This window comes from Tenrec ecaudatus, chromosome 9, assembly GCF_050624435.1.
Source record: "Tenrec ecaudatus isolate mTenEca1 chromosome 9, mTenEca1.hap1, whole genome shotgun sequence".
NCBI lineage: Eukaryota > Metazoa > Chordata > Mammalia > Afrosoricida > Tenrecidae > Tenrec > Tenrec ecaudatus.
In genome coordinates this window covers 157,046,866-157,060,117 of record NC_134538.1, presented here as the reverse complement: position 1 = coordinate 157,060,117, position 13,252 = coordinate 157,046,866, and the positions used below count along the sequence as shown (strand labels likewise).

Below are 13,252 nucleotides of genomic sequence, written 5' to 3'. Positions count from 1 at the left end.
GGTTACTACGTGACACACTGTGTCTCAGGTCCTTTGAACACGTCATCAGGAGGGACCGGTTCCCTGGAGAAGGGCATCGTGCTGGGTGAAGTCGAGGGCCGGTGAAAAAGGAGGACCCTCAATGAGGTGGATTGACACGCGTCTGCCTCAATGGGCTCAAACTTAACCCTGAATGTGAGGGTGGGCACAGGGACCCACTCGAGGGCTCAACATTGTTAGAAACTATGCATGCTCAGGCACACACGCGTGCGTGCGTGTATGCGTTCTGGAAAAGGCAAACCTATAGGGGTGGAGAACGGATCTGTGATTGCCAGGGGCCAGGGATGGGACATGCCATGGTGGTGATGACACCACCCTATGGCAGTTCTAATTAGCAGTGTACTCTTCCATGGGTGAATTTGGTGGCATCTGGAGTAGATCCTCTGTCAGGCCGTGATTATTATTTGGTAAGGCTGTTCTTTTGAGAAAGAATCCATTCCAGAGTTGAAGGCAGGCAAAGAGCTTCAAATTCTTTTTCAGCCTGGACTAGCCAGATGACTTGGCAACACAGAAAAGCAGCCAGGGATCAAGTCCTGGTTTACAAATGACAGCCAGGTCAGGCTGAACGTCCCTCTTCTGCCTCAGGGTGCTGGGATGGCAGGCACAGACCAGGCAGGCAGAACAAGCAGCCCCTTTGCTTTCAGTTATTGCTGGGAAGCTCCCGGGCTCTCAGCAACCCAGTGAGAGTCAGTTCAGAAACCAGAGCTTCAAAGGGAATTGCTCTCGGTGGGCAGTAGAGGGTTCATGCGATGACCTGAGGATACCCTTTCTTTGCCTTCCTTTTTTTGGGGGTGGGTGGGTTGTTTGTGGCTTTATGTCCCCCCAAGCTCCTCCGTCCAGAGCCCAGGGATTCTGGGACCCAGACTCTGCCCAGGGCTCAGCAACCTGGTCCAGCCCCCTCAATCCCCCTACCTCGTGTATGCCTTATCAACTCTGGAACCTGACCTGTGACCCTCTTGTGCATAGCCCCTCCCCTGATGCAGAAGGCCCCTGGGCTGACAGCCCCCTCCAGAAGCCCTGGGCAGGCACAGCCCCCTCTGTGGGCAAGTTGACCTTGGCTTGTGATGTTTTGACGTGTTCACATCGGCTGGTGGGTAAGGTGGGGTTTGGCCTTTCATCCGGGCACGTAGCACTGCTGTTGTGTCACATTTCTGGAACAGTGAGCGGGTAGAAATCTCGGCTGGGCCCGCCTGTCCAGGAGCTGCTGTCCGCTGCCCTGGCCTCCCTCTTCCTCCTGAGACAGTCAGGCTGAGGAATGGCTCTGCCCGCACCCTCGCCTCTGTCCAGCACTTTGTGCTGTCCCTGTTTATGCAGAGGCCTGACACCCTGCCTGTCTGACTCTTGCCAACATGTTTTTTACAGATTTTCCTCCTTCCCTCCTCCTCCCTCCTTCTAGCCTTCCAGTACCCGCAGCTCAACTTATCGCAGCTGCTGAAGTCGTCCTGGATCAGAACAGGTATGCGGAACTCCCCACACGGTTTTTGGGTCCTTGAGCCTAAGAAGCCTGTGCCGGGGAATGAGGTCAATGACAATCCTGCCCCCAACATCTGAATTCAGGGCAGCGTGTACCTTGGATTCTTGGCATTGAGCAGTGGGAAGGGGGGCCAGGTCGGCTGTGGGTGGCACCCCGCTTCGTTGTGGCATCAAAAGAACTGGCATAGCTTTCAAGTCCATGCAGCGTGTAGACTGCGTTGGGTGGCCCCAGCCGTGTCCTGACCCAGGGCGGAGTGGTGATCAGAAGCCAGGGTCTCTTTCTTCCTAAAATCTCCCATTTGGCTTTAGAAAGACCAGGATGGAGACTCTGTGAGTGAGTCAGAGGCCTGGGCCAGCTATTCAGAGCAACGCTGCCTTCGGATAAAGGCTTCCTAGCCTGATAGGAAAGTGGGAAGGCGGGTCGCACACTCCCCTGTGCCCAGCAGGACTGAGCAGCAGCTGGTGAAGGGGCAGGCCTGCAGGGGGTGATGGAGCTGCTGGTGTGTCCCTTTCCTGCCACACAGCAGCCTTATGACCGTCCCACCCGACGCACTGGCCTCATTTCCAGAGGACAATCCTGGAGTTAAATGGCACGCTCGTGGTCATTTCCCAAAGGAGATCCTGGCCGAAGTCACCGGCCTTTCTGAGGGGTCCTCTACTGCTTGACTTTCCTGTCCAGAGCAGGTGCTGACTGCAGGCTCTCCCGCCGTTGCCAGCCTGTTGGTGCTGTCTGCAGGCAGGCTTGATGCCAGGGCGCACACTCTCAGAGCCTCTAGAGCAGTGGTTCTCAAGCTTCCTAATGCCTCAACTCTTTATTAGGACCCACTCAACCATAAAATTAACTTTTGTTGTTACTTCATAACTGTAATTTTGCTACTGTTATGAATTGGGCGACCCCTGTGAAAGGGTTGTTCGACCCTCAAAGGGGCTGAGACCCACAGGTTGAGAACCTCTGCTCTAAAGACAGGCAGATGAGAGGGGACCTCAGGAATGGTCAGCCGGACTCCAGAGCTGTCACAGTACTAAGAGTCTGCGGCTCTGGCCACCTGCTTCTGGCACTTGGAGCTGGAGCTGCAGATGGGACCCAGGAAAGCCCTCCCCTTCCCCCACTGGGCACCTGCTTATTCCACCCAAGCTCTCTGTCCCCCATGAACGTCTCCTCTCTCCTAGTCAGTCTGGATTAAGTTTCCTTTTCCACATACATGCATATATACATACACACGCATGTGCACATGTCCATGTAGGCACAAGCCACACATGCGCATACAGGCGATGCACACATGCATGCACACACATGTGCTTGTGTGTGTATATACAATGACTCACGTACACCAAGACACGTGGACGTACCTGCGCACTCACGTGCACGTGCACATCTCCGCTCTGAGGGCTGTGTGTCCTGTTTGCTGATCGCAGTCCTCTTGGGCGTTTCTGAGAAGCGGCTGCAGAGCGAGGTCTTCCAGGCTGAGATGGAGCGCAAGCTGGCCCAGCTGCTCGGCGAGGTGCTTCACCGACAGCGCCTGTGGAGAAGGGCCACCGAGGCCACGAGCAGCAGCCTGCTCCAGGTGCGCCCCCCACTTGGGGGTCAGGGACCGATGAGGGGAGGGAGGGAGGAAGTGGGCTGAACTGAGAGGCAATGCTGCTGGCCTGGGAAAGCCCAGTGCAGGGGTTCCTGGCTTAGGGATCAGCTCTGTGTGGCAGCCCGGTATTTTCACCGGTGTCTAGAGAGTCTTACTGGGTCCCCAGGGAGTGTCCTGAGGGGACACAGCTATGGGGTTCAGCTCTGGCTTCACTTTCCTGTCGGAGAGCAGTGCCTTTTAGTGAGGGACAGGGTGTTCTGCTTAGTGGGCGCTCAGTATGACCAGTGACCTCACAGACCTCAATCCTTGAGCTGGGAGGAGCCTGGAAGAGAACCTATTTCTACCTCCTGTTCTAGCCCCAAACCCCCGGCCCCTCATCTAGCCCCATCCCCTCCTTTCCGCAGAAGTGAGTGGCAAACTCAGGTTGATCTGACAGGGGAGTGACCTAGATTGAGGATGTATCTGTCCACACAGGGTCAGCTGCTGCTGATGCCCATCATGATGGGTGGGCTGCTCTCTGGGAATTCTTTTTTCAGTAGCAGCTCTGACTGCGCGGTAAGGGGCCAGGGATCCCAATATAAAACAAAACCCAAAACAACCTACCTCTCTGTCCAGTTGGTCAGTTCTGACTCATGACAACCCTGTAGGACAGCAGGGAATAGCACTGCAGGCTCCTGAGTCTCTGTGGGAGTGGCCAGCCTCACCTTTCTCCCTCCGAGTGGCTATTGGTTTTGAATTGCCAACTCTTGGGTTAGCGGGCCAGCATTTATCCTGCTGTACCACCAGGGCTCCCAAGGGCCCCATAGAGCTGCAAGGGAGGGTACAGTTCTGATAGATGGGCGGGGTTTGGGGCCCTGCTGCATGTGGGCCCTGCTGCCCTCTGAGGTGCCTCTCGCCTCCAAGGTGGTCAACGTGTCCAGGCTGGAGGGGGACGACCACCCGGTGCAGCTCCTTTACTTCATTGAAGATCGGGACGGCGAGAGGCTCAGCGCCTCCCGGGCTGCGGACTTGATCAACCGGATGGACATCCAGAGAGCCGCCATCATCCTGGGCTACCGGATCCGAGGCGCTATCGCCCAGCGTAAGCCCGCAAGACCTGGGCCCCGGGGTTCAGAGAGAGAGAGAGAGAGAGAGAGAGAGAGAGAGTGAGTCTGTGGCACTGACTTTCATTCTTGGGGGTTTCACTGTGGTCATTCTTGAAGCATGCAGCAGCCATCAAGGTGTGATGCTCAGTGTAGTCGGGAGGCGCTGGAGGGATTGTCCTGCTCTGCCACCCTGGGAGGCCCTGGGTCGGTTAGAAGGCTGCTCACCCAAAGGTGGGCAGTGTGAGCCCACCCGGGGCACCTCAGAGGGAAGGTCAGCCTCTGACAACCCCTAATGGAGTCCTGTCATGCTCCTACACGGTGAGCTTGTCACGAGTTGGAATGGACTCATTGGCAACTGTCTTTGGGTCCCCCCTCCCCAGAAACCAAACCAAACACACTATTGCCAAGTTGCTTCCGACTCACAGAGAATCCACAGGGGAGGGTAGAACTGCCCTTGTGAGTTTGTACGACTGTAGCTCTTCACAGGATGAGAAAGCCCCATCTTTCTCTGGTGGGAGCGGCTGGTGGTTTCAGACTGCTGACCTATTAGTAGCCCAGCCTGTAACCACTGTGCCACCAGGGCTCCTTGGTTTGGAGTCCAGGGTGGGTCAATGATTAGCTGCTAATGAGAAGACTGGGAGGTCCCAGACGATCTGGAAATAGCTCAGAAGAAAGGCCTGGCAGTGCAAATCCAGCCGATGAAGCCCCTGTAGGCCAGTTCTACTTTGACACGGTGGGGTCACCAGGAGTCATCCTGTTTCCACAGTGAGGGTTTTAGTGTCTCTCCTACTCTCAGACTAGTCTTCTCTCGAAACTTTGTTTTATGTACAAAGGATGGTGTGTAGGCTCAGCATTTATTCCCAAATCTGGTGTGACCTGCTTCACACATGGTGGGGATAGCGGTGAGTCACACAGGAAGCAGTGGGACACACGCACACATACATCCAATCCTTTGGACTCATTGACCTCTCCAAGGCCTTTTAACACAAAGAGCCCTCATTCCGCACCCTGACCACCCTCTCCTGTGGACCCTCACACCGCCCCCTGATGTAGAAAGAGGTGTTCTGATAGTCTTTTGTGGTTGGCCGATACCTGACTCCTGCCCCCCTTCCTGCGGTAACCCTCTTCCTCGATTCCTAGACCTGCAGTGTGTAGGAGTCAGAAACAGGAATCACAGAGAAGAGGGTGTTTCTCTAAAATCACCATTAACGGATATTAAAAACAGCACTGTATTATTTTGGGGGGCCCCGATACCCAGCCAAATCCATTCCCAGGTCTCACACAAGCAGCCCAGGGATACTGGTGCATCCTTCGCCGCAGGTGTCCCCTTCACGAGGTCTCTTCCCGCATTGTCACATCCCCATTCAGGCCGCCCTGCCCCTCCAGTGGTCATCCGTGCTTCAGGTGGACGTTGTCAGCTTATACTCCCCTGCGCTGGACTCAGAGCAAGTGCTCTGCGTAGGTAGGCTGGACTTGCTCATGTAAAGTTGGTTTTACAGGGCCCTTCCTGTTCCTGGGTTAAAAACGATTCCCCGGCATTAGGTTTCTCCGGGCTCGGTGTGTCCAGGAAGTCTGTATTCCGTAGGCGTTTGATGTCCAGTTCTCCGACTCTCCTCCTGTTGATCAGAGTCCAGCTCAGAGGCTGTTTCCTTTTCTTTTATTGAAAAATCATTTTATTAGGGGCTCATACAACTCTTATCACAATCCATACATACATCCATTGTGTAAAGCACATTTGTACATTCATTGCCCTCATCATTCTCAAAACATTGGCTCTCCACCTAAGCCCCTGGCATTGGCTCCTCATTTTTTTCCTTCCCTCCCCGCTTCCCCCCTCCCTCATGAACCCTTGATAATTTATAAATTAATATTTTGTCATATCTTGCCCTGTCTGACGTCTCCCTTCATCCACTTTTCTGTTGTCCATCCCCCAGGGAGGAGGTAACGTAGATCCTTGTAATTGGTTCCCCCTTTCCAACCCACCCTCCCTCTATCCTCCCTGTATTGCCACTCACACCACTGGTCCTGAAGGGATCATCCACCCTGGATTCCCTGTGGTTGCAGTTACTATCTGTACCAGTGCACATCCTCTAGTCTAGCGATATTTGTAAGGTAGAATTGGGATCATGATAGTAGTGGTGGTGGTGGGGGAAGCATTTAGGAACTAGAGGAAAGTTGTATGTTTCATCATTGCTACCCGGCACCCTGATTGACTCGTCTCCTCCCCAAGACCTACAAATGGGCTTTGGGTCTCCACTATGCACTCCCCTCCTCATTCACTATGGTAAGATTTTTTGTTCTGATGATGCCTGATACCTGACCCCTTCGACACCTGGTGTGCTTCTTTCTTGTGGGCCCTGTTGTCTCCCAGCTAGATGGCCACTTCTTTACCTTCAAGCCTTTAAGACCCTAAATGCTTTATCTTTTGATAGCTGGACACCATCAGCTTTCTTCACCACATTTGCTTATTCACCCATTTATCTTCAGCGATCATATCAGGGAGGTGAGCACACAATGATATGATTTTTTTGTTCTTTGATGCCTCATAACTTATCCTTCGACACCTCGTTATCACACAGGCTGGTGTGCTTCTTCCGTATGGGCTTTGTTGCTTCTGAGCAAGATGGCCGCTTCTTTACCTTCAAGCCTTTAAGACCCCAGACACTATATCTTTTGATAGCCAGGCACCATCAGCTTTCTTCACCACATTTGCTTATTCACCCGCTTTGTCTTCAGCTATTGTGTCGGGAAGGTGAACATCATAGAGTGCCAATTTAATAAAAAAATATTCTGCATTGAGGGAGTACTTGAGTGGACGTCCAATTTCCTTCTACCTTAATACTAAACCTTTAAATATATGCACATAGATGTATTTCCCCATCCTCATATATAAATATATTTACATATGTACATGCCTTTATGTAGACCTCTATAAATGCCCTTTGCCTCCTAGCTCTTTCCTCTATTTCCTTTGACTTTCCTCTTGTCCCACTATCATACTCAATCTTCATTTGGGTTTCAGTAATTCCTCTTTGTTACATTACCCTTGATCACGCTCTACCAGGCCTCCTACACCCTCCTCACCACCGATTTGGATCGCTTGTTCCCTTGTCCCTGGGTTTGTTAACACCACTACCTTTCCCCCCACCTCCCCCTCTCCCATGTCCCCCTGGAACTCTTTTCTCCTCCAGATTGTTCATCCAGCCTATTTTATTTAGACAGACATGCGGAGATAATAACATGCACAAAAACAGGACAGTGCAAAAACAAGCAACAACATACAACAAAACAACAATAGCAACAAACCAACAACAAAAAAAACAAACCCAAAACACAAGAAAGAAAAGCTTGTAGTTAGTTCAAGGACTGTTGGCCTTTAGGAGTGTTTTCACGAGAAAGGCTTGGCGTGGACACCACCTCGCAACTGCACAGCAGGACGTTTGAAGCGAAGTGGCCGCTTTAGAAATGAAAAGCTCCCTACACAAAATGACACAGAAGGAAGCAGCCTGCTGGTCCTGGCCCCCAGGGGAGGGCCTCGGTGGAGGTCAGGTCTCATGGAACCTTTTCTCCCCTGCCTGTAGCTTTAGACAGGGTGAAGAGGCCTTCCCCAGAGGCCCAGAGCAACAACCTGTGGGTCATCGTGGGTGTGGTCATTCCAGTGCTCGTTGTCATGGTGATCGTGGTCATCCTCTACTGGAAACTCTGCCGCACGGACAAGCTGGACTTCCAGCCCGACACCGTGGCCAACCTCCAGCAGCGCCAGAAGGTGAGCGGCTCGGGTCTCGGCGGGGCTGGTGAGGGCTGGTCAAGAATCCTGCGGGTGGCCCCCCAAAGCCCCCCCGACCTTATGAGGGCCGAAGGGATGCTGACTGAAGCTCGCTCCACCTCCCCTCCCCCTGCTTTACTAGGAAATGCACTCCCAGGAATTCTGGGTGCTGCTGCCATTTATTTTGTGAGAGCCTATTGGGAGACTGCCTGTTTGACCTGTGTGTGAACTCTGATAGTTTTTCAAAGCTAAAGCAGTTTAAAAACTAATAACCATAAATCCATTGCTGTCGAGATGACTCTTTCTGTGGTTCCTGGGGTGGGTTTGAACTTCCAACCTTTTGGTCAGCTGCCAAGTGCATCACTGGAGGCTCTCACAGCCCTGTGTGAGTCCATCCCTAACCTCAGCCCACAGGCACATGCTGGAAGCACACTTAACCAGACAGTCTGCCCAGCAGTGAAACCATGCAAATTGGTTGTACACACCGCAAGCATTTTAATGTAGGTATGTGAATGGGTGTTCTTTGCCAGTTTTCCTTTACACCCGGTTCTTCCTCCATGTGTGTAAGTGTGTGTATATGTGCGTGCACGCACACGTATGTGTAGGTGGTGTGTGTGCGTGCGTGCGCGTATGTATGTGCACGCCCGAGTGTGTGTAGGAAATCTGCGTAATCTTCCTTGTAATAACTAACTAACCCAAACCTACTTACTGGGAGATGATTCTGATGCACAGTGACCCTGTAGGCAGAGGGCAGCGGCCCTGCAGGTGTTCCCAGACTGTCAATCATCAGGGATGGTGACAGCTACCTGGGGCTTCTCCTGCCCCGGGGCTGGGGGTCCCAGCGGCCAACTTTCAGTTAGCAGCTGCGCGCTTAACTAGCAGGGCTCCCGCCGTCAGCGCTGTCCTGCGTGAGGACCGTTTCCTTGGGGTGGTGGCATATGAGGAGTCCCAGCAAGAACCTTGTGGGGCGGGAGGTCATGGTGTCCTGTGCCTGCTGCTGAATGAGGTCTGGTGCCACAGTGGGTTAAGCGTTCACTGCCAACCAGAGGGTCGGCGGTTCTAACCTATCTACGGGAGGAAGAGGAGGCTTTCTGCTTCTGTAAAGATCTGTTACTGGGAAACCCTATGGGCACTGTGAATTGGAATTGACTCCTTGGCGGCAGCTGCTGTGGCTGACGGCAGGGGGGCAGGGAGGGCTCTACATTGATGGGAGCCAGGGTAGCTACATGCCCAGCCTGCCCAGGAGGCGAGCTGCCCGCTCCTGTAACATGATCTTTTCATCAACTTGGAAGACACTGGCGTTGTCTGTCTCTCCCTCTGGTTTCCAAGCTACGCCTGTCATAAGCTGTTTGCAGTGAGTTTTGCCGCCCTCTGCTGGCAGAAATCGGGTTTGTGTGCATCTTAAATTTTTAGTGTTGCAGTAGACAAGGCTTTCTGCTTCCATAAAAGTTTACAGCCTCAGAAACCCACAGTATCCTACAGGGTCATTATAAGTTTGAATTGACTTGATGGCAGTGAGCAAGTGAAGATGATTTTTACACCCCAACCTCCTCCCCAAATGAAGCTCACTGTTGTCACATCTGTTGCGACTCATGTTGTTGTAGTTAGGTGCCATCGAGTTTGCGCCCACCTACTGGGACCCTGTGCACAACAGAAGGAAACACTGCCCGGCCCCAGGCCGTCCTCACATCTGTCCTTCTGCATGAGCCCACAGTGCAGGCCCAGTGGACATCCATCGCATTGCAGTTGTTTTGATTTCTGTGTGTCCATCTGTGTATTCCATGTGTATAGTAGCCTTTTGTGTTGTTTTAAAAAGGTATTTTCTACAAAGTCGTTGATTTTGAAAAATTCTGTCATGCGACTTCATGTCTATCACCAAATCCATATTTCCCATCAGCTGTTCCTTCCTTTCTGCTTCCAACTTTTGCATTCCAATCACCAATAACTATCAATTCATCTTGATTGCCTGTTGGATCCATTTGTGACTGAAGTCATTGGTAGAATTGTTCAATTTCTTCATCACTGGCTTTTGTGGCCGGTGCATACATTTGAATAATAGTTGTATTGATTGGAATTCCTTCAGTAGGCGGACAGATATAATCCGATCAGCTAGCATTGTACTTCATGATAGATTTAGCAATATCCTTTCTGACAGTGAATGCCCTGACATTCCTCTCGATTGAGTTATTCCCGGCATAGTAATTCATATGGTTTTCTGATTGGAGATGGCCAATGCCGGTCCATTTCAGCTCACTAAAGCTGTGGACATCGATCTTCATGCGTTCCAGTTCTAATTTTCCTAAATTCATACCTCACACGTTCCCAGTTCTGCTCATTAGAAGATTTTTACAGCTGTTTCTCTGTACCTTGAGTTACGCCCCTTCAGTAAATGAAGATCCTGAAGGCTCCACTCCCACAGACTTTACCTGACCCACGTCACTATGGTTGACTCCACTCGAGAAACCAACCCCCCTTCAGTCACATTTCAAGTGCCCTCAGACCCGAGGGCCCCCTCAGCCGGCACTATCTCTGACAATGTTCTGCTTCCTTGGTTAGGCTTTCAGTATCTGATGATGCTTCCAAGGGATGCACAAGGCTTCCAGGGAATTCTTTTTCCCAAGTGGGGAGCTGAGTTTTTCTTAGTTCGTTGTCTGTTCTTAGTCTGGAAGATCTACAGAAACCTGTTCACTTTGAGTGGCCCTGCTGGCATTTGAAATACCAGTGACTTAGTTTCTAGGAGCCCAGCAACATGCAAGCCACCACAAATACCACCACCTGGCAGACAAGTGGTGGATTCCAGACTGCCCCAGAGGGGTGTTTCCAAGGATTCCATCCTTATGGAAGCAGACTGCCAACATCTTTCTGTTGGGGTGGTTGGAGGGTTTGAACCACCGGCCTTTCATTTAGCAGCTGAACGTTTTAACTGGTGCCCACCAGGACTTCTCTGAGAGCACTCATCTTGTTGGCCAGTGCTCTCACACATCCTGTGCATCAGATGAGCACCAGCACGACCCAGCCCTTCTGCCCCGACCCGTGTTCCATAGGCATGTCTGTTCTTTGTTTTTGGGCAGTCTGGACACTGGGTGAAAGAGCCCTTGAGGTGCAGTGGGTAAAGTACTCAGCTGCAAGCTGAGGGGTGGGTGGTTTGAACCCACCAGTTGCTATGTGGGAGGTAGATGAGGTAGTCTGCTTCCATTGAGGTGACAGCCTTGGAAGTCCCCCTGGGGGATGCCCGGCTCTCCTCTGTAGGATCACTGTGAATTGGAATGACCTTGTGGGACTCCATCTGTTGGGGACAGCCCACGGGGCTGTTAGTGAGGTTCTGGGGATGGTTATTTCTGGCGGAGCAAATGCCTAGTGCTCTTGCTGTTAACCCAGAGGTTGAGTCTCACATTCATCCAGAGGTGGCTCTGAAAATAGACTTGACAGTCCATTTCCCCAACCAGCCACGGTGAGCCCAATGGAGGCCAGTTCTAGGCTGATACACCGAGGTTAGCATCCCTCCACAGCAGCCGGCGCCCTTATTTTGTGGTTCCTCCTGCTCAGGTGTGAAGAATCCGTTCCACACAGCAGGTGTTGTGGGGGCACCTGGAGGGGTGGCAGTGAGGTGCAGGGACAGTGTGAGGCCAGTAGTCATAGCCCTAGTCCTCTCTGGCTTGAGACTCGGGCCTGACCCTGTGTGTGTGTGCGTGTCTGTTCTAGTTGCAGATTCCCAGTGTGAAGGGCTTCGATTTTGCCAAGCAGCACCTGGGCCAGCACAATAAGGACGACATCTTGATCATCCACGAGCCAGTGCCCCCGCCAGGACCTGTGAAGGAGCACACCCCGCCCTCTGAGAATGGAGATGTGCCTAGCCCCCAGGCCAAGGCACCTGCCAAGAGCCTCCGTCACAGAGGAAGGTAGGGCGCTTCTCTCAGCGTTCAGCTGCTGGAGGACTGGCAGTAAGAACGGTCCAGAGCCTGCAGCCTTGGACCTGATAGTGGTTCCCCAGAGTCACCCTGAGTCACAGAATGGCTTTGATTACTTCTTAAAAATGCCAGGCCACAGTGTCCCCTTGCTGTGCATAAGGTTTTCGCTGGCCAGATGTTGATCACCACGTCCTCCCCTTGTCCGTCTTAGTCTGAAAGCTTGACAGGAACCTGTCCAGTGTGCTGGTGTTTATAGTACTGGTGGCTTAGCTTCCAGCGCCACAGCAACGTGGAGTCACCGTGATCCGACAACTGGCAGATGGTTCTGGAAGATACGTTCCTCGTGTTGCCAGGCATCCAAAACACGACTGAGGAAGAGCTGCCTCCTCCAAGTAGCATCAGATTTCATGACGTGAAAGGAGTACGGTTTTCAGGATCTTCATGTGCTGATGGGGACGAGTCAAAATAAGAAGAAAGGTGAAAACACTCAGTAATAACTGGGACCTGAAAGTTATTCCTGAAAGTACAAACCTAGGGAAACTGGGAGTTGTCGGAAAGGAAATGGGAAGCATACAGACCGATAGCCTAGTGAGTTGAAATGGACGCGTGTCGGCCATTTGAACCAAGCAAGCATATAGTCTATTTTGCCAGGATCGAGAAGGTGAAGAGGGAATGAATGGTCTCCCATTTGTTAGCAAAAAGAACGTTTCAGACCCATCCTGTCAGTGAACCTCTGTATATGCCCACGAGGAAGGCCAGCTACTGCAGCTATTGTTCAAATGTACACACCGACCGCTGATGCCAAAGACAAAGAAACAGAAGGCGTCTTTGCATCTGAAAGTGTGCAGTGGATCAGACATGTAGCCCGGAGTCATTGACACTGAGATTGGAATGCGACCATTGGTAGGTGGGAGTATGACATGGGTGATAGACGTGAGGGTGGCTCACATGAGAGAGCTCTGCAGGACCAGTTCACCAGAAATGCCGTTTTCAGACCACAGGAACGGTGACTTAGACGTGGACCCCGCCAGATGGGATACACGGGAATCAACGTACCCCTCGATGCAGAGCGATGCTGGAGAAGCTCGGTGGGTGTCGTCATGCACTGAACACGAATGGCAACACAGCACGTCATGGCCATCATACACGACGGATGCAAAGGTTATTTTAAAACAAACAAAAGGTTACTGAAAAGATCAAACCAAGTGTCAGAAGGAACTCTGAAACGTAGAGTTTCTAAATGTCGAGTTGCTAAAGCAAGTGGGAGAGATGGTGAAGAAAAAGAGCCGAACAGGAAAGATTCCAGAGGGCACCCTCAGAAGAGAACATGCTCATGCTTTAGGACTTGAAGGGTAAAGCTCACGCCTCAACACTGAAGGGTTTGATGTGCAGAGCATTGCA

The 13,252-nt window shown here is 52.1% G+C and overlaps 1 protein-coding gene across 2 annotated transcripts in view; it reads left to right on the top strand.

Moving 5' to 3' along the window:
* Nucleotides 1-13,252, top strand: part of KIAA1549 (KIAA1549 ortholog) — a 105,044-nt gene that overhangs the window by 54,286 nt on the left and 37,506 nt on the right. For both annotated transcript variants that reach the window (XR_012786134.1, XM_075558719.1), the window contains exons 7-11: nt 1,436-1,495; nt 2,929-3,077; nt 3,996-4,173; nt 7,759-7,943; nt 11,646-11,842. Coding sequence is in view for 1 of the 2 variants with exons in the window: in XM_075558719.1 (XP_075414834.1) it covers nt 1,436-1,495; nt 2,929-3,077; nt 3,996-4,173; nt 7,759-7,943; nt 11,646-11,842 (769 nt within the window). In the remaining variant the exon portion in view is untranslated. The remainder of the gene's footprint in view (nt 1-1,435; nt 1,496-2,928; nt 3,078-3,995; nt 4,174-7,758; nt 7,944-11,645; nt 11,843-13,252) is intronic.